The sequence below is a fragment of the Eulemur rufifrons genome, chromosome 2, assembly GCF_041146395.1.
Source record: "Eulemur rufifrons isolate Redbay chromosome 2, OSU_ERuf_1, whole genome shotgun sequence".
Classification (NCBI taxonomy): domain Eukaryota; kingdom Metazoa; phylum Chordata; class Mammalia; order Primates; family Lemuridae; genus Eulemur; species Eulemur rufifrons.
Window position 1 is genome coordinate 61,397,820 of NC_090984.1, and position 20,172 is coordinate 61,417,991.

Below are 20,172 nucleotides of genomic sequence, written 5' to 3' on the forward strand. Positions count from 1 at the left end.
TTAGAGTTATTTAAAGCATGCAGCTATTCTCCAAGGAACCCTAGGTTGTCTTAATGGTGACTAATATTTGAGGCAAAGATCCAGGTGCTAAGAATGCATATCAAATTGTTCCTAATGTTTCTATGCTACTTTAGCGACAAAGTTTGAAAAAAAATCTTTTTTTTTTTTTTAAGACAGGGTGTCACTCTGTTGCCCAGGATAGATAGAGTGCAGTGGCATCATAATAGCTCACTACAACCTCAAACTCCTGGATTCAAGTGATCTGCCTGCCTCAGCTTCCTGAGTGGCTGGCACTACAAGTGCGCACCACCACACTTGGCTAATTTTTCTATTTTTTGTAGAGATAGGGGTCTTTCTATGTTGCTCAGGCTGGTATTGAACTCCTGGCCTCAAGTAATCCTCCCACCCTGGCCTCCCAAAGTGCTAGGAGTGCAGACGTGAACCACTGCACCTGGCCTGTTTTTTTTTAACCACAAATTCACATTGGTACTTCCTATGTAACTCAAACATTACTAAATCCCTTTTAATTTGACTGTAATATACACTTTCATATTTATTTTCTCTACAACATACTTGCTTGTATCCTGTAACCCCTGATCCAAACTGTAATGGCATCCTCTCTTTAGTGATCCTGTAGTATCTTATCGACCACCATTCTCTACTTACTTTATTGATAGATTCATCCATGCTAGGCCAATGGGACAGTGGCATCAGATGAGAGAGAGAGAGTTTATGATACTAGCGGGAGAGAAGTTAAAGTGGTGACTTACGGAATCCCAGGTAACAGGAAGCTTATGAAGGAGAAGACAGCATGGATCAGAAAAAAGAAGAGAGATGGTGGAAACAATGGATCAGAAGAAAGAAGAGAGATGGTGGAAACAATGGGTCAGAAGAAAGAAGAGAGATGGTGGAAACAATGGATCAGAAGAAAGAAGAGAGATGGTGGAAACAATGGATTAGAAGAAAGAAGAGAGATGGTGGAAACAGGCTGGAACATGCACAGTGAAAGTAACTGGGTGAGAGAGCTGGGAGGAAGGAGGTGGCAGAGTGTGGAGTGATTGAAGTTTAGACTTCAACGTGGAGCAGTTGCAGGAAGTGGCTAAGCAAGAGGATGCATGGTCACTGATGTGTTCCATGGTCTACGTGTGACCTTCTACCCCCATCTCCAGCTCTGTATACTCACTCTCAGCTCTACCCTAGGCCAGAGCAAACACACACGCCCAAGTTTCAGATGGGGAGGTAAGGGCCAGAGTCCATCTGGGACCTGTCACACAGGGACAGACAGGATCCCTCGCTGCCAACTGCCCCTTTACATATGCGGAATGTTTACTATGCTGAGGCTAGGCACATCCCCCTTCCTGCCTCACCAGCCACAGACTCAGGCTGCTCTGTGGCCCTCCCTAAACCTCTGCTTGTGGCTGAGCCTCCGGCCCTAGCCCATATGGTGCTGGTTCAGTTTCTGATGGTGCTGGCAGAGATCTGGAGATCTGTGATGCTGGCACTCCTCACAGGAAGAAGCCTGCAGGGTATGCTAAGGCTAGTCCATCTGGGCCCCTGTGGGGGCCTGTCAGGCTCACCTGTGCCACCTGTCCCCAAATGGCACCGAGCAGGAAGCTGGGGTGGGGGAACAGGAGGAGCAGAGATTGCAAAGTAGTACAGGCCTCCCTACCTGCCAAACGTTGCCCTGATCGTGGGCTGCAGGGATGAAGAGATGCAGCAGGTAGCTGGGGGAGCGGTGGGAAGGGCCAGGTTCAGAGATGCCATAGCCCTACTCTTTTCTACTGTTAACTTTGGGTGTTTGACACAGGGTCCCATGCAAGGAGGTGGGATACCGGCAGCCAGAGGGAGCCTCTCTCTTGCCCCAAAGATGCTTTTTCTGGAGCAAGAGAGGGCAGAAGGCAGTGGTCAGGGGTTGGATTCCCATCCCTGAAAGGCCTGGGCCTTCAGAGGGGGAAGATGAGGAAGCCAGAGAAGCTAGAGTATTTCCAGCCACCCAGCAGATTCCCCCGACGCAGGCGCAGGGACACCCGGTCCCCCGGGTCCAAGGGCAGTAGCACAGAGCTGGTGGCTGCCTCCCGGGTCACATCAGGGTCGTTGGCAAAGGCTGAGATGACAGGCCATGTGTTCAGCATCAGGCTCACCTGGGGAGGGGAGCCCAGTTAGCACCCATCTCCCAGTGCTTAGCTCAGGACCCTCACTTTCCCAAGGGCTTCCTCTGGGGAACCTGGAGTGGAATGGACCCTCCTGGAAGGGTTGAGGGGTGGCCAGCCTTTGACTCCAAACATTCTCCACACTCTGCCAGGCAGGCCTGTTTCTCCCCTGCTCCTAGCCCCCAGGACATGGGTCAATGGAGGGTCTGCCTAGAGGTCAGACGGGCTCCACTTATTCCCCCTCCTCTCTCCTGAGCTGGGGATGGGGCCCAGCGCTCAGATCACCTGGACGGTTTGGCGGTTGTACACTTTTACCACATGGAACCGGAAGCTGTAGACACCCCGGACAGGGGCCACGAAGGAGCCGGAGGCCCGGTCAAAGCCGCCGCCCTCGTTCACCAGCACCTGGGGGAAGCAGACCCTGCTGAGTGGGGCTGGGGGAAGCCTGTGTTCAGGGATACCACTGGGATTGGGGGCAGGGGCAGTGGGTAAGGAGCAGAAAGGGTGGCAAGTAGGATTGAAGAGGAATGTATGGATTCAAAAGAAATGTGAGAGGGGCGAGGAGAGGTGTGTGTGTGAGTGTGAGTAGGGTCGAGGGGCAACTGGCCAGATTAGAGAAAGATGTAGGGAGCTGTTTTCTCAAAGTCTGAGGATGACAAAGTGGGCTTAGACAATTGGTTCCAGGTCCTTGCAGAGTCCTTCCAGGTCCCCTCGACAGGGTAGGGGAATTACCTGGTCGAAGTAGATGGCTCCACTGGTGCCGTTGCCGGTCTCCCCTGCTGGCTCATGGTGATGGCTTCGAACTGCAGCAAATGCCACTCGTCCGGGGGGCGCCTCTCCCAGGGCTGCTCCTCCAGGCCCCCCTGCAGCAGCTCGGCCAGGCTCACAGACCACCAAGCATTCACCCTCCAGCAGGACAGGTTCTGACCCCTCCTGAGCCCACGCAGCCCCCAGGGCCAGAAGCGCCAGGGCCAAAGGCAGCCCGGGGCTGTGTGGGGGACCTGGTAGTTTCCCTCTCAACATGGCTGAGTGGCTCTGCAACCCACAAGTCCCCATCTGCCGCCCCCTTTCTGCTCCTTTCTGTTTCTGCTCCTCTCCTCAACTCTCCCCAAGGTCACCCTGCTCTTCAGTCCTCTCTAGGTCCTCCCTGCACCCCCTCTCCATACCTCTGTGTGTCCCACGGCTCTGTCCTGCCTCCCACTCAGTTACTCCTGCTGTCACTGCAGTTCCCTCCCCCTTGGCAGAACATGAAGTGACAGCAGTTGGGCTTTGGGAGAGAGAGGAGGGATGAAGCCACCCGACGGGAGGGCTACAGCCAGAGCTCCAGGGCAGCCCGTCTGTACATGACTGCACTAAGGCTGGACCTGGGGGATGGAGAACATGGAGGGGTGTGTGGGGGCGTGTGTGTGTGTGAGAATGTGTGCCTGTGTGCATGTGCAAGAGACGGCTCCTACAGGCCCTGCCTCCTCCTCATTCCTTCCCTCTTCAAAACTCCTCACAAATCATGATACAGCCCTTCTCCGTGGGCATATTTCCATTTGTTGGAAGAAAGGGGTGTCCTTGTTTTTTTCCCCACTTTTGTTTTGGTGGAAAGTGCTTGGGCCATGAGCACCACTATCTTGTGACCCTGGTCCAGTCATGTTCCCTCTTTGGTCTTCCACATCTTTTTCGGAGGGGACCAACTTTCAACCAGTGGTTCCTCTTTCCCGGGAAACATCTGCGTAGGGCGCGCGAGAACCCCGAGACGCGAGATGAACGGGAGGGGCTGGCGGGAGGCGCGCAGGGAGAGATCGCGGGCCCCGCTGGTTGCGCAGGGCTGAGCCGAACGGCGGCGCTGGCCGTCGGGGACGCGGGGGCGGCAGAGCGGGCGGGAGGAGCGAGCCAGACCGAGGCCCAGGCCCAGTGCAGGCCCAGCCCCGGGAGGAGCCGGCTGACTCCGCCCCAGGCCAGGAAGTGACTCAAAAAACACTTTGAGATGTGGAGAAGAGAGGTCCCCGTTGGGTGAGGAACCCGGGAAGGCCCGCCCAGATTCGGGCCCCCTTGCCCTTGGCCCCAGGGGTGGAGGCCGGGCGAAGCGGGGGCCCGGCTGGCAGCGAGAGGGGCCGACGCGACCCGAGGCCGGACCGGGTGGCCCAGGCGGTAGGCGCGCCCCTCCCCCGCGCCCAGGAGCCGGGGCGGGAGGCCGCGGCGGGGAGCCGACCTGGCCGGGGTCGGCGGCTGCGGTCGGCCGTGGGCGGGTCGGGGCCCCGGGTGGGGCGCATGACGGGATGGAGGGGGACGGGGGACTGCGGACGGCTGGGGGAGGGGTGGGAGTGGCTAGAACCTTGGAAATGGCAGACAAGGGGCCTCAGAGGACAGCCCACTGCAAGCCCCTGGAGAGAATTCATCTTTAAGAAGCTGTCTTGGACTCGGAGGTTGGAAAGTAATCAGGAGATGGACTGTTTCGTCACCTGTCCATTCCTTCTGGCCTCCAGACCGAGCTGGAACATTCCCCACCCCCTTTCTGCTCAGGGCTGTGGTCATTTTTCCAAAGGCTAGACTCCCATCCTAGATAGACAGCCTTGTTTACCCATGACTTCCTCTCGGGGGAGAAGGCCGCCCCAGAATAATCTGACAAATTCCTTCCTTACCCCCAGATGGATTCAGTCGCATGTTACCTCCTGGGGTTGTTTACCAGAACTGAAACTAGGTGCGACCTGTTGCTCGCTGGTGTAGGCTAGCTAGTGTAGGCGGGGAGACCAGGATTTGGGTTGAGGGGACAGTGAAGCTCTGAGCAGCCTTCTCCCCTTACAGGGCTGGGGGAAGCAGCCATGCCTACCTGGGAGGGGACAGTGAGGCTCTGAGCAGCCTTCTCCCCTTACAGGGTTGGAGGAAGCAGCCATGCCTACCTGGGAGGCTGGCGGCCCACCCCCTGACCGCTTTGCGGTGTCTGCGGAGGCTGAGGACAAGGTGCTGCAGCAGCAGCTGCATGTGGAGCGTATCTTCCGCGTGGGCATGAGCGTCCTCCCGAAGGACTGTCTGCAGAACCCTCACATCTGGCTGCAGCTGGAGGGCCCCAAGGAGAACGCCAGCAGAGCCAAGGTGACCTCCTCTCCTTGATCCTTCTAGGGAACAAGGACTCCCACCCCAGGGAGCCAGAGGGAGGAGGGGGCTGGGGAGGATTTGCACCTCTTGGTTGTCTCACTGGCCACCAGATGCACCTGAGCTTTGAGGGACTTCCCAACTCTGTATTTGTCTAGAGTTTTGGCTTAATTTCTGCAGTGATGGCACAGGTTCTGCCAGAACTTGGGGACAAATCACTCTGTGATATTTGGGAAAGTAGAGAGAATCCCACTGAGCAAGCAGGCCTTACCAAAGAGTCCACTGCGGGGCGGGAGGCTGGGCTACAGTGCTTCCTTTGGAATCAGGCTGGGCTTCCAATATTGCTTCACCACCTACCAGCCTAGTAATCGGAGTCTCAGTTTCCTTATCTATAAAATGGGAATAAGCAGTATCCATGTAGATATTCCAGGCATCCTGGAACTTGGGGAAGCGCAATGAGCCTGAACGGATGGCTGGGCCACTTAGGATTCCAGAACTTTCCTTTTTCTGACCTTTTCGCCACCAGGAGTACCTGAAGGGTCTTTGCAGCCCAGAGCTGCAGGATGAAATCCACTACCCGCCCAAGCTGCATTGCATCTTCCTGGGAGCCCAGGGCTTCTTCCTTGACTGCCTGACCTGGAGCACATCAGCCCACCTGGTGCCTGGAGCGCCTGGCTCACTGATGATCAGTGGCCTTGCTGAGGCCTTTGTCATGGCTCAGAGCCGGGTGGAGGGGCTTGTGGAGCGGCTGAGCTGGGACTCTCAGCCAGGGTCCTCCCTAGGAGCCTCTCAGTGTGCTGGGGTGCTGGAAAACTTCTCTGCCCTGCTGCAGCCCTGGGGGGATGCCCACAGAGAGGCCCTGCTGCAGCTGCCCCTGGCAGTCCAGGAGGAGTTGTTGAGTCTGGTGCAGGAGGTGTCCGGGGGGCAGGGGCCGCAAGCACTTTCCTCTTGGGAGGAGAGGAGCCCAGGCTTGCTGGGTGTTCAGCACCAGGAAGTCAGAGCTTCCCTGAGTGACGGCAGGGAGTCCCTGGACACTGGATCCATGGGGTGGGGAGAGTCAAGGGGAGTGAGGGGAGAGAGTTATGCTGTGGAGAAGGAGGAATGGAAACCCAGTGGTCCCAGGGAGATGGATTTGGGGTTGAAGGAGCTGCCTGGGGAAGAGGCCTGGGAGAGAGAAGTGGCTTTTAGGCCACAGTTAGTGCCTAAAGGGGCAAAGGAGGGGAGGCCCCTGAAAGGGAAGGCCTTGGGGAAGGAGGGGATGCCTCAGGAAAGAGGAGGGGTCTATGTCCAGGGTGAGCCTCCTGGTGCCTATGGCCCCTGTCAGAGGGCAGCTCAACCCCGGGGAGCCTCCCTCCTCCAGCGGCTCCACAATGGGCAAGCCTCACCTCCAAGAGTGCCTAGCCCTCCACCTGCACCCGAACCCCCATGGCACTGTGGAGACAGGGCAGACAAACAGCAGTCCGTGGCTCGGGGTCGGGGGTCTCCGTGGAAACGAGGTACCCGGGGGGGCAACTTGGTGACTGGCACACAGCGTTTCCAGGAGGCCCTACAGGATCCTTTCACCCTGTGTCTTGCCAACGTGCCCGGCCAGCCAGACCTCCGCCATATTGTCATTGATGGCAGCAACGTGGCCATGGTGTGAGTACCTGGTAGGGCTTAGGGTCCTAGGGAGGGGGGATGAGACAGGGATCTTTGTCCACCATGGGACATGTACTGAGGGGCCAGCACTGCAGCCAGGCTGCCAGGCCCCTCCTCTGGGCCCCCAGAGTGCTGACCCCTTCCCACTGCAGGCATGGCCTCCAGCACTACTTCTCCAGCCGGGGCATTGCCATTGCTGTGCAGTACTTCTGGGACCGTGGCCACCGTGACATAACTGTCTTTGTGCCTCAGTGGCGCTTCAGTAAAGATGCCAGGGTCAGAGGTGAGTTGGGCTTAGTCTTCTGTGTTCTGGGGTAGGTTCTATCACCACCTTGAGGAGAACCCTGCTGTGTTGTTCTTTTTCTAGAGAGTCACTTCCTACAAAAGCTGTACTCCCTCAGCCTGCTTTCCCTTACCCCCTCACGAGTCATGGATGGCAAGAGGATCTCCTCCTATGACGACAGGTACTGGCTTCTCTCCTGGCCCCAGGCTTCATATTCAAGGAAGCTAGTAGGAGATTGAGGGAGAGAAACTCCTGACCGTTTATGCTGTCCCCAAGCCTTGGTATTGGGAAAGAGGCCAGTCATTCCCCCCATGTGCCCTTATGACTGGGTAGGTAAACCTGTCCTGCAGGTGAGGTGAGACAGATTGTAGACAACTGTGTTTGCCCACTCATCAATCTTCATTCATCAAACTAAATGACACCTCTTTTATCTAGTACCTTACTATGTAGAAAGTACTGGTTTAATGGAAGGATGGGAAAGCTGGTGACATAAATAGCTGACAGTTGCTTTCTTATAACCCGAATTTCCAAACATGTAGAGAAACTCTTCCAACATTGTGGAAAAACCAGAGTAAACATTCAAAATAACAAGTAAAATAAAGAAACACAATCCATGAATGATAGAACTATATAAAACATAGTATAGTAGAAAGATCACTGGACTTAGAATTGGAACATCTGAATTTGAGCCCCAAAGTTGCAGTACTCATTGACTTTGTGGACCCTCTCAGTGAATGAGCCTTTTTGTCTCAGGGTCCTACTCCATTCATTCACCTCCCTTGTGGATATCTAAAGGAGATCATGTACCTTGAGTGAGGCAAGAGTACAGTGACATTCTCTCTTAATTTTGCACAGGCCCAGTCAAGTGTGGCAGAGGGCACTGTCTCCATTCTGTAGATGTGCAGAGAGAGATTAAGAGTGAAACTGTCATTGCAAAGGACAAATTAGACCTCAAAGCTGCCAGATGGCTTGAATGAAAAATACAGGGCACACTTCTGCACTTCTGCCACAGTGTGCATACAGGGTGTGGGAGATGGGCAGATTTTAAAAGCTAATTAACCAACTTAAAATGTTTATAAGTTCTTTTAAAGGGATTAAAAAAAAAGAAATTTACATGTTCTTTATTCTTTAGGACATTATTTGGTTTTGAAAATTTAGTTTCCAAATCTTAGTGATTTTATACTTTGCCTTTTAAAATACCATTTACTCCTTAACAAGTAAATGGTGTTCTACAAAAAGGCAGTTCACTTTCTCCCAGTGCTATTCTGTTTTATGCCTAGATTTCACAGATTACCAAGATACGGAACCTCCTTTCCACACCAGCATTGAAACAGAATTGAAACTGAAGATTGAGTCAGTTTTAATGAATTTTAAAGGCACGTGTCTGTGCAGTTGTGTAGGACCTGGTGGGCAGATAATACAATGCAAATTGGGAATTTTGCCCAGTGACAGTGAATAAGCACAGTGGGGCACAGTACAGACCTCCTGAATGAATGCTGCTCAACACCATATAACATGATAATAGTAAAATATGCTTAACCAGAAAATACCTTTTGTAGACCATATGTATACCATACACATTTATATGTCAAAATTCCCCTGAATTTGTTTCCCAGACACTCAGGACCAGACATCTGTCATACCTAAGCCTGATTCCCAGTCCCCTCTGTACCACACTGTCTTTCATATACCAACTGCCCACTTAGTGGTAGGTGCATGGCCTGCAGGAGGAAGTGGGAATGCTGGAAACAAGACCTGATTCTTTTTTTTTTTAATTTTTTCCCTTTTTTTGAGTTGATTTTTCAGCAAAGGACCTGATTCTTAACTTCAAAGAACCAAAAGAAACTAAAAACTATAAATCAAACATTACAGGAACTCGGAAGGAAACCCCTTCCTGGCTAGGGCTTTGTGGGAAGGGAGGAATTTGCAAGTTTTTTATTGATTGAGAAGGATGTGGGATGGCTTGGATCTCTTGGTTTCTAAACCTGTCAAAAAAACCGCCACCTAGCACCTCATGAGTCCTACCCCAGTCCTGTGGAATCAGAATTATTGAAGTGGCACCCAGGCATCTATTTTTTCAAAATTCCCCTGGTGATTCTACTCATCAGCAAGGTTTGGGAAGCACCTTCCAGATGGAGGGAATAGTTTGAGAAACATGGAAGTTAGACAGCACAGGGCATGTTTGGAGAGCAGGGTAGCATCTGATCATTGACTGTGGCTGGAGTTGAGGGTACATTAGGTAATACTGGGAGAGAGAAGGCTGGAAGGGTGACTTGGAGCTGGGTTTTCGAGGGCCTTAGCTGCCAGGCCTGGGCATGGGGACTTTCTTCCACGGGTAAAGGGCAAGTGTGGAAGAGTTTTATGTAGGGGAAGAGCATGCTTTCGCTGGGGAGGGCAGGAGAGGCTGGAGGGCAGGAGAGGCTGAATGGTTACAGGCAGGGGACCCCCCTTGTTGGGAGGCTGTGCATTATCTCAGTTGCAGTATCTGCATTACTAAGGTGGTAATGGTGGGACTGGAAAGGAAAGGAGCAGAGCGGAAGGCTTTTCAGAGGAAGAACACGTGGATTTGTGAGGGACTGGTGGCGTAGGGTGGAAGACAGAGCCAGATCTTACTGTCTCCTACTAACAAGGCAAAGTGTTGGGTAAAGGATTGTGGTGAGTGGATGAGATGCTATTAGGCGATCACCTTGCATTGTCTTTATTTTCTCTGTAACCCATGGCACCTGTATCTAGTCAGTCACCTGTACGTGGGTCAAGATGAATGGGGGAGGCAGATCTCTATCAGCAGAAGGCGGTCATGGAAGTCAGTAACACTTCGGGGTCGAGGCCTCGGAGAATCCCAGAATGGTTGCTGTGGTTTTGGGACAGGTTCATGGTGAAGCTGGCTGAAGAGACCGACGGGATCATTGTTTCCAATGACCAGTTCCGGGACCTGGCAGAGGAGTCGGAGAAGTGGATGGCGATCATCAGAGAGCGGTGAGGGAGCCCTTCCCTGAGAATAGGGCATGGACTCAGACCTTTCTCTAAAACCAGCTCTGCTCTGGCTGCCGGGTGAGAACTCTGGAATGAACTTAAGTTACCTTGGAGGATGGTAGCCAGCAGCTTCTGGTGGTGGTGATCTCAGCTGTGTGGGAGGTGGGCAAGGGCCCCCCGTGACCACACATTCTGTTTCTCTGTCTAGCCTGCTCCCCTTTACCTTCGTGGGAAACCTCTTCATGGTCCCTGATGATCCGCTGGGGCGAAATGGCCCTACCCTGGATGAGTTCTTGAAGAAGCCAGCCAGGTAATGCCCCAGACTCCTGCAGGCAGCCCCTTGCCCTGGCTCTCCCTCTGCAGGCCTGGAGACTTGGGTGGAAGTGTGACCTCAATTTGGGCCAGCTTAATTCTGCAGGAGCTTGAGTTGCCTTGGGCTCGCCCTTTATAAGCTTCCTAGGGAAGACTGACACAGAACCTTCTGGCTGGGAGGGAAACACCTGCTTCCTGTTTCCCTTAATCAGTGTGTTTGGTGGCGTTATTTGGAAGATGGTTGCTTGTATGGGTAGCCAGTTGTATTCAGCACACCCTCTGCTGGACCATTAAGTAAGGGATTAATTTAGGATTAGAACTAGATCATAGTAGTGGCAGGGTTCGCCTTTCCTGGTTCCAAAGAACTGTTGGTCTCCCCTTCAGAAGTGGGTTGATGCTGCCGCTCAGTGGTCAGCTTGGGGAACTTCAGGGTTGCTCCCCCAGAGCCAGGGATATGTTTCTCTCCAGGATGCTCATCAGCGCTTGTTGTTCTGTTTCTTCCCAGGACACAGGAGTCTTCTACAGCTCACAGTCCTTCCAAGGGCTTCACAGAACATGGTAATCAGCAGCAGGGGAGAGAAGAGGAAAAAGGCGGTGGTGGCATTCGGAAGAACCGGGAGACAGAGCGGCTCCGGCGCCAGCTGCTGGAGGTGTTTTGGGGTCAGGATCACAAGGTGGACTTCATCCTGCAGCGGGAGCCATACTGCCGGGACATTAACCAACTGTCTGAGGCCCTGCTCAGTCTCAACTTCTGAGCCTCACCTGCTTGAGTGGTTGCAGCCCTGTCAGCTCCAGCCTCCCCCAGCTCAGCCCCTTCTGTGAGAGTCTTTCTGCTGCTCAGACTCTGACCCATCCTCACTCTGAGTTGGTACTTTGGGTAAGGAAGCACCGAGGAAGAACATTCGAGTATGGAGAATGTTTTTGCCTGGGGGACTTTGGGGACAGGTCCATAAAGTGACTTGATCTCACCTGAGTCAGGACCTCAGCCAGCTCTCAAGAGGTTCTGCTCAGTCTTAACTTCTCAGCCTTGCCTTAGTACAGGTTTTTGTAAGTCCTGGGGACTGGGGCTATTGGCTCCACCTCTAAGTGAGTTGGGGTGGAGGCTAGCGTGGGTGGGAGGTAGCAGGAAGCTAAGCCTTTCCTCCCCCTAGTGTTGCCCTGGATGGTCAGAAGACAGGCTGCTTCCCAGGCCTGCCTAGGCTCCTGAGAGTGGAGGGAATGCTAGGCCCTGGCAGGGCTATAGTGTTCCATGGGCTGGGTTGCAGTAGGGTAGCAGTGAGCTGGTGAAGAAGGCAGAGGGAGATTTGGCTTCTGGTCTCAGCTGTGCTTGCCTGTGACCCTGATTGAGCTGCTTGGCCTTTACTTCTGTCTATGAATCAGGGGTAAAAATACCTGTTGGGAGGAGAAATGAGAATATGGAGGAAAGCTCCTTGGAGGAAAGGTACTTGGACCAAGTCTTAGGTAGCTGCCTGTGGCTGTACTACAGGCTTCCTAACCCAAACCTCACTTTCAGAGAGATGTGGGTCCTCTATCTCCAGGGCCCATACCCTAGGTTTTAACACTGTGTCCTCAGTATAACATGCCCTATAATGGCTGCATTCCTTTTGGGCAACTTCCAAAATCCACACTTATAAAATAGTTAAATTAGGGGTTACTGTTTGCTTTACCAGAATACTCTCAGGGTTCCTATAAATGGCAGCTCTTCTGTTGCATTCAAGTGTTTGTTTACAGACTAACAAATGTGTCAGAAAGTCCTGGTTAGATGCACTTACTGAAGTGTTGAGAGCATTCACCAAATTGATGAAGTCATGCTCTGCAATCGACCACGTTAATGTGATCTGACCCTAATATTTTTGCTACAGAAGACATATGCTGCATAAAGCGAGGTACACTTCCGCTTTGTGCATGTGTATATGGGGATGGGAGGGCTTATAGAGGTTGAACCAATTGGTTCTAGATGAACCAATTCGCTGGAAAATGAAAACTACAGAATCAGAGTTGGAAGTCACCTGATTAGCCACCAGAGCAACTCTGCTGTCACATCAGGAGATGCTTTCTCCACTCTGATTCCTACAGGTCATTGCCCTGTGTCTGCTTTAAGTCCTGTGGCAAAGAATTTACTACCTTCAAGGTAGTACGTTCCTTATGTGGACAGTAATAATCAGGAGTCCTTCCTTTAGTGCAGCCTAAAATATGCTTTTCTATCACTTTTACCTGAGGCCAGTCATTCCCCCAGGAACAATACAGGGCCAGTTAACTTCCTTGAGTCCAAGAGCTGATAAAGAAGCGGGACAGGTGCCCCTGGGGTCTGTTCTGTCTGGGCCCTGCAGTGAGTCCCTGGACAAGATCCTTTTCTAGCTCTGACTTCTGCCTCCCTCTGAGTGGCACAGGGAGTTGAATACTGCATGGGGATCAGAATAATGGGGAGGGTCCCCAGGTCCTTGTGTCTTCCCCCTTTCCGCTATTGGTGATTTACACTAGCCCATATTGACCTAGGTTGGAGGCAGGTGTGTTGGAGACAGGCTGGTCATAGTCCCCTGAGAAGAAAGGAGATTGGTTAATACGGCCTGAACTGGGACTGGGAGAACTATTTCTGGTCAAGTTATGGCAGATATCACAACTTACGACTTTTTTTCCTGATAGGGTTGAATTTATAGTTCTTGATTAGTTCCTTGCCCTTTTCACTTTCAATGATGGTGGGTATGCAGAGGGCCAGAGGTATCTTCTGTCCTTTTCTACTAAGGGCTCTGGTTTGACTGAAGTGGCTATAATCAGATGAGAGGCAAGTCCTAGGCTTCTTATAAATGGGGATGCTGGCTTTATCCTGCTGCAGCTTGATAAACTGGGACTACCGTACCACCGTGTGACTGCTTTATTAATTCACTGCCACTTGGTGACACAGACTGAAGGCTGACCTACACCTGGGCCTCACCTCTTCCTCTGCTGACATCCTAATGGCACCCTGTGACAGGCATGCAGGGTAACTACAGAACCCACTAGAAATGGGTCATTTTCTCTTGTCTTTTAATTTTTAATTATTATGGGTAAATAATAGTTGTATGTCTTTATAGGGTACATGTGATGTTTTGATACATGCATATAATGTGAATCTCTTATCTTTTAATTGCTACCTTTATCATAACCTCATGCCCTGAATTTGTGACCAGCTCTTTTGGCAACAGAGGGACCAAGAAGGAAGAGGGTGAGGAGAGATGTTGCCCATTGTAACATTCAAAACCCCATGTAGGGGAATCATTTAGGATGACATTCCTTGAAATAAATTCCAGAAGACTCTAGGCCAAAGAGATGCGCCGAGGCTAATGAGATAATTCGTCTTTATTGCCTGAACAGCAGAGCATTCTCTACACAGCACAAAGGAGAAGCGGGGCAGCAACAGATACATAGCGACCAAGCTTGGAAATCCTTTCACAAGGAGTCAAAGAGGTTAAGGCCCCAACCTGTTGAGATTATTGCCTTGAGACTGTGGACAATCTGCCAGTTAAATAAGGTAGAGCAACAGAATAGGAAGGGGGAATCCCTAAAAACCAGATGGCTTCAGATCTCAAGCAGAAGAGTAGCTGAACCTATATACAGTGCCTAACAAGGAAGCCTCTGTTGATGGACAGGACTCAGGCCCTGGCCATGCGCCTCCCTACTTAGGCTACGACTTCCTTCAAGGCAGCCTCTAGCTCTGGGAAGGAATACTGGTAGCCCACGGCCAGCGTCCGACGTGGGATCACCTTCTGGCCCTCCAGCAGCATGATGGCACGCTCTGGCCCATAGACAGCTTGCACTGCAATGCTGGGAAGAGGAAGGAAGGCTGGGCGGCCCAGGGCAGCACCCAAGGCCTGGGCAAACGCAGCATTGGTAGTGGTGGAGGCTGGAGCCACTCCATTCAGGACCCCCTGCACATGGTTTGCTTCAAGGGCATGGGTCAGAATTCCCACAAGGTCCCTGATGTGAATCCAGGGGAAGAATTGGTGGCCGGAGCCGATGGGGCCCCCCAGGCCCAGGCGGAAGGGCAATAGCATGAGGCTGATGGCACCACCTCCACGGCCCAGCACAACCCCTAGAACAGGCAAGAGAGATAGTACAGGGACCGTCCCTGAGTCTCGAAGCAGTCCTACTGCTCCTCCCACTTTCTCAGGCTCCCCTCTCCTAGTGCCCACTCACGCAGCTGAGTGGAAGGGTGTGGCTCTCTTTGGGACTGCCCAGCCTCCTGTCTGCAGGTTAGCCAGAAGTGGTGGCATCTTCGTATTCTCTGTAAGCTCAGCTCCCCTGATCCCACCACTCCTCCATCCCAGAGGAAGTTCCAACACCATCTAGTACCCAGGTCCCTGGTTCTCACCGGAGCGCACCACCACCTGCCGTGTAGAATCTCCAGGAAGCCTGGCTGCTGCTTCCCATTTGGTCACAAGGTTGGAGAAAAAGTCAAAGTCCCCTCCTGGGCTGTCCTCATCATACTCTGCTGTCAGGCTGGGCTGGTAGTAAGCTGCCAGTGGAACAGCACTCGTTTGCCCTGGTGTCCTTGCTCCTGCCTGGCTTTTTGCACTTCCCTTGGCCTCACCCTCTTTAGCCCTTGGCATCTCCCCATGTGACGACAGAGGCATGGATATTTTCCCCTTGAGCTTCCCCATGACCTGATCTGTTCCTGCCCTGGAGGAACTCTTATCTTTGGTTGCAGGGCTAAACTTAAAGGCTGCTAGAGTATAGTGGTTAAGAACAGAAACTTTGGTGCCAGGCTGCCTGAATTTTAATCTCATTTGTTGACTGTGACTTTAGGCAAATTACATAATCTCTTGGTATGGAATTTTCACATTTTTAAAAATGGGCATAGTAGTACCTACCTCATAGGGCTGTTGTGAGGATTAAATGATGTAATATGTATAAAGCACTTCAAATAGTGGTTGGTGTGCACATTATAATTGCAATTATTTGGTCCCAAGGGCGACGTAGAACAATCAGGAACTCTGTTCCTAAAGAACTGTGGTATAAGAAGCAAGGGACTTTCCCAAGTCCCTTGGACTTTTCCCTGGCACTAGGAGCAGTGCCACTCCTCTCTCTTTCTCTCGGGGTCTCCATTTCTCAAAGTATCCAAAGGGTAGGAGAAACATGCATGGATCCAGGGCCTAGGAAGTTATTCTGCCTGGAAAAAGACCAGTGCTCTGGGGTAAGGGCCTGAGCTACCCTCTCACTCTGCACCCTCTACCCTTCCCCTGGCTAATGTAATGGGCTGCTGATTTGGGGGCATACCTACACCCGTGACTAAGATCCAGGCCTGGGGGGGTTGTGGGGCCTTGGTGATAGCTTTAGCTAGCATTTGGGTGGTCTCCAGGCGGCTGCTGAGAACCTCTTTTTGGAAGGCTTCATTCCACCTGCAGGAGAAACAGAAGAAATAAAAAGCCACTAAATACATCCATGCACATCCCTCCCTCTCTCCCTGGGAACTGTTCCATACCCATTTCTAGTAAAACCCCGAATTGTGTCTTAAGAGAAAAAGTCCATGTTTCCTGTAGAGGGAAAAGGCATATCTTTCTTGGGCATCCTAAGTTATACATGAGGACTTAAGCCAACTGGCTGACTAGGTAGAGAGGCAAATGGGCAGAATAAGTAGTCCGGGATATCGGCTTAGATTTCAATCCGGCAGCTCCATTATCCACAGCTCACAGGGTCTCCTCAGAGTCGGACCCTCTCCCTCCCTCTGCTCTGGAGGCTGTCAGCTTTAGGGCCCGGGCTGACCTTCGGAGAGGGTTGAGGATGTTCGCTCCGGCCAGGTTGACGGCGGCATCGCAGCTGGGCAGCCCGGACGTAGCGAGCTCATCCTGTCAGACAAAGCACACAGTGCCCCTGGCCCCGCCCTGCGCCGCCTTCCCACCCAGCTTCCAGAGGACCGACATACCCACGTGATCCGGCCGGGCCCAGGTTGTCGGGAGACCAGCGTCACTTCGTGGCCCCTGGCTTTCAGCAGCTGGGTCAGGGCTGTCCCAATGAAGCCTGTCCCGCCACCTGATCGGAAAAAACAAATTGTTTATATTCCTGGGGGGCGGGGCGCGCCCTCAGTCCCCGCCTGTGGCCCCCTGCTCTGGTGCCATCCCATCTGCCGCCAGACTTCCGCCCTCCTCCTGTCTCCTTCCCCGCGATGCAGAGGTGACACAGGTCACAGGGGTTAGAGAGGTTCGGCTTCTCGGGCTAGAAGACCAAGGCCAGGCAGCCTGAACAGGAGACATTGCCCTCCCAGCAACGGCCTCCCAATCCTGAATTTCTGGCTAAACCCGCCCCCATTCTCCCTCTCTGCCCTCCCTTACCCACAAGCACCCGCATAGCGACCGGGACCTAACGCGCCTGCGCTAGCTTTAAAGCTCACTTCGCCGCTGGCGCGACTGCGACCTCTCTGCGCATGCGTATTCCCGGAAGCGCCTCCAATTGGGGCGGACCGAGTGAGACTGGGCGTGGCCCTTCTCTGAGACCTGGAAGGATTTATAAAGATAGGCTATATTTCTTTGGGAAGCAAGGAGGGGTAAAGTGGGATTAGACCCTAGGGCGGGGAAAGAGGAAGAGGGGGCGGATGAGGGAAGGTGTTAGTGCAGAAAACCAAACCAAACCAGCAAAACTCTTGTCCTAAAACCCGAAGCTACCAAAACCGCAGAATTCCGTTCATTTAGTTTGGTGAGTCAGTAATCCAAGAGAATCCGTCCACCGGCATTATGGATTCTTCCTACTCGGCTTGTTTTCTCTTCTCCGTGTTCCCTCTGGATCCTTCCTATCAGCATTTAAACATTTCAGACTTCCCCTCATCTTAAAATTACCTTTCTCCAGCCCTCTTTTTCTCCAGCTAATGTTCGCTCTTTCTCTTCGCCTTCGTAACCAAACTCTTCGAAAGTGTGGTTTCCATTTTCTGTTTCCCAATTAATTCCCGTCTGGTTTTTGCCTTTATTATTCATTTTCCCTCTCCAAGGACACAGATTTCCCATGTGTCACCAAATCTAATGCCTGGTTTTCCGTCATTTTTCTTGATATCTCAGTATCACTGGGCATTTGCTGACTCCTCCCTCCCTTTGGAAATGCTTGGCCTCTTAGCCTCCGTGAAAGCCATACTACCCTCTGGGTCTTTCTCTTAGCTCTTTTCAGTGTCTGATGCTTGCTCCGTCTCCTCTAAGTTCTTAACATGTTAGTACTCCTTAGAGCTGGGTTCTAGGACCTTTTTCTCTTCCTACTCTACACTTTCTCCCAAGCTTCTACGCTGTGAATTCAGTTACCATTTTTTTTATACAAAAGACTTCCCAAATCTCCTGTGCAACTTAGATTTCTCCTGTAAGAAATCACATGTCTGAAACCCTGCTGATTTTACTTACTGAATGTCTCCCAGATCCATCTATTTCTATCTTATCTCTTCCACCACAACCCTCATAGAAGTTATTCTTTTTTGCCTAAATTTCTGCTATACTCTTTTAATAGATCTTGCTTTTTCACTTTTCTCCTCTCCAAACTATTCCACACATTGCAAGCTAAGTGATCTTTGAATAACAGTTGGGAGGAACACTATAATGGTGTATTTATTAAAAAACTTCCAGTATAAAATTCCTGGATATGCTGGACAAAATTTAACACACCTCCATTTAAATGTATTGCCAAGTTAGCTAGAAAAATAAAGGAAATCTCCAGAGACCAAAAAGCAAAATGTGCCTGGGATTGAGGCTATGACAGAGATTGTTTTCTTGGCCAAATTTTAGTTAGGCTTATGAACCTTCTCCTAGGCCCATCTTTACACTTCCTCATAAAATCCAGTTTTAACAAAGAGCCCTGCTAAATCAGTTTAACAAGAAACCCTCAGCCTTGATATCTGATCACCTTCTGTATCTGATCAGGTACCTCATATTCCACCATTCCTCAGGTGATGTCTGATCGCTCTGGCCTGTCTTAAGCAAGAATCCCGTTAGGTTGGTTTAGTCAAAATCCCCCTTACCCCTGATGTTTCATCTTAGTAATTTTTCATCCACTCACTTCCAACCCTGCTCCTTGGCTATAAATTCCCACTTGCCCGTGCTATATTTGGAGTTTGCCCAATCTCTTTTCCCCACGGCAAGACCCTGTTACAGTGGTCCCTATACCTATTGTGATAGTCCTGAATAAAGTCTTCCTTATGTTGCTCTAACAATTAGACACCTTACCACCTCCACCACAGTTGCCACCTGGCTCAAGCTAATGCCATCCTTTGCCTGGACCATCCTAAGGGTCTCCTGACTGATTTTCCTGCCCCAGCTCTTGCTCCCTTACAGTTTATTCTCCACACGGTGGACAGAGTGATCCTTATAAAAGTTTGAAGCAGATCACATCGCACTTCTGCTCAAAGTCCTCCAATGGATTCTGATTTCAGAGTAAAATCCAAAGATCTTACAGTGACCTTCAAGACCCTTGGTGGTCTGGTCCTCACCTGGCTCCATGACCTCGCCTCTTGCCTGTCTTGCTCAAGCCACTTGGGCTTCTCAGTTGAGCATGCCAGACCTGCTTCTGCCTCAGGGCCTTTTGCTGTTCCCCGCTTGAAGTGCTTGGCCTCCAAATATCCACATGGCTCTCCAATACCTCACTTCCTTCAGGCCTCTAATAAAATGTTTTATTAGATATTACTTGATCAGCATATTTAAAATCAGTCTTCTTCCTCACCTCTGGGACTTCCTATCATCTTCATCCTGCCTTACTTTCCATATCACTTATTATCATCTGATGTGTATTTATTAATACTTGCTTACTTGTTTGTCATTTATCTCCTGTCACTAGAATGCAAACTACACAAAAGCAGGGATTTTTATCTACTGTGTTCACTCCTTACCCCTAAATTTGGAAGAGTGCCTTCGTTTGTCAGATGCTTAATTAGTATTTATTGAATAAATGGAAGAGTAGTTGCTACAAGTGCAGGCCTTGGATGGAGATTCCCTGAGTTCGAATTCCAGATCTTTTCTTTTTTTTTTTTTTTTGTTGAGACAGAGTCTCACTTTGTTGCCCAGGCTAGAGTGAGTGAGTGCCGTGGCGTCAGCTTAGCTCACAGCAACCTCAGACTCCTCGGCTTAAGCGATCCTACTGCCTCAGCCTCCCGAGTAGCTGGGACTACAGGCATGCGCCACTATGCCCGGCTAATTTTTTCTATATAGATTTTTAGTTGTCCATATAATGTCTTTCTATTTTTAGTAGAGACGGGGTCTCGCTCAGGCTGGTCTCGAACTCCTGACCTTGAGCAATCCACCCGCCTCGGCCTCCCAGAATGCTAGGATTACAGGTGTGAGCCACCGCGCCCGGCCCAGATCTTTTCTTTAACAGTGTATGACTTTGGGCAAGTTTCTTAACCTTTCTGTACCTTAGTTTCCTTGTTGTAAAATGAGCTTAACAGTAGTACCTGCCTCATCGTATTGCTACGGAGACCAATAAGTTAATATATTTAAATCTTGTAGATCAGTTCATAGCATATAGATTTGATAAATGTCAATCATCATCATCATCATCATCATCATTATCATCAGGCGAAATTACTAACTGGGGTGTTAGAAATATAAGAAGAGGCAGAATTCTGGAAATCCAGGAGAAGCCAGAGGCTGTAGACCATGAGGAAAGGATTGGTGGAAGCTTCGTGTGGCAGATTGTGTTTTCCAAAGATGGCTGCAACACTCCCAGTTTCACATTCTGTTCTGGAAACTTTCACTTCCCATCAAGAGGGGGCATGCACGTATCTTCCCTTGAGCCCAG

At 51.2% G+C, this 20,172-nt stretch overlaps 3 protein-coding genes across 9 annotated transcripts; 1 reads left to right on the forward strand and 2 right to left on the reverse strand.

Annotated features, from left to right (window-relative positions):
* Window positions 1-1,732: 1,732 nt before the first annotated feature.
* On the reverse strand, window positions 1,733-3,332 carry CBLN3 (cerebellin 3 precursor). The gene is made up of 3 exons (XM_069463799.1): window positions 2,883-3,332; window positions 2,436-2,555; window positions 1,733-2,141 (listed from the first exon to the last, which is right to left on the reverse strand). The coding sequence occupies exons 1-3, from the start codon at window positions 3,204-3,206 to the stop codon at window positions 1,944-1,946; spliced, it is 642 nt and encodes a 213-aa protein (XP_069319900.1). The 5' UTR covers window positions 3,207-3,332; the 3' UTR covers window positions 1,733-1,943.
* A 780-nt stretch (window positions 3,333-4,112) lies between these two features.
* On the forward strand, window positions 4,113-13,745 carry KHNYN (KH and NYN domain containing). 3 transcript variants are annotated; one of them, XM_069486308.1, is made up of 8 exons: window positions 4,113-4,151; window positions 5,014-5,231; window positions 5,758-6,869; window positions 7,022-7,152; window positions 7,237-7,333; window positions 10,021-10,128; window positions 10,334-10,435; window positions 10,943-13,745. In XM_069486308.1, exons 2-8 carry the CDS (start codon window positions 5,031-5,033, stop codon window positions 11,190-11,192), a joined length of 2,001 nt encoding a protein of 666 aa, XP_069342409.1. In that variant the 5' UTR covers window positions 4,113-4,151; window positions 5,014-5,030; the 3' UTR covers window positions 11,193-13,745. The 3 variants fall into 3 exon arrangements, with proteins under 3 accessions (XP_069342409.1, XP_069342401.1, XP_069342391.1); XM_069486300.1 differs by lacking the exon at window positions 4,113-4,151 and adding an exon at window positions 4,227-4,289 and having other exon boundaries at window positions 4,944-5,231; XM_069486290.1 differs by lacking the exon at window positions 4,113-4,151 and adding an exon at window positions 4,231-4,289.
* Window positions 13,746-13,855: 110 nt separating this feature from the next.
* On the reverse strand, window positions 13,856-16,769 carry SDR39U1 (short chain dehydrogenase/reductase family 39U member 1). 5 transcript variants are annotated; one of them, XM_069486339.1, is made up of 6 exons: window positions 16,743-16,769; window positions 16,337-16,443; window positions 16,177-16,259; window positions 15,697-15,812; window positions 14,786-14,929; window positions 13,856-14,506 (listed from the first exon to the last, which is right to left on the reverse strand). In XM_069486339.1, exons 1-6 carry the CDS (start codon window positions 16,756-16,758, stop codon window positions 14,094-14,096), a joined length of 879 nt encoding a protein of 292 aa, XP_069342440.1. In that variant the 5' UTR covers window positions 16,759-16,769; the 3' UTR covers window positions 13,856-14,093. The 5 variants fall into 5 exon arrangements, with proteins under 5 accessions (XP_069342440.1, XP_069342457.1, XP_069342431.1 ...); XM_069486356.1 differs by having other exon boundaries at window positions 13,856-14,382; window positions 14,788-14,929; window positions 15,691-15,812; XM_069486330.1 differs by having other exon boundaries at window positions 15,691-15,812.
* Between the last annotated feature and the right edge of the window lie 3,403 nt (window positions 16,770-20,172).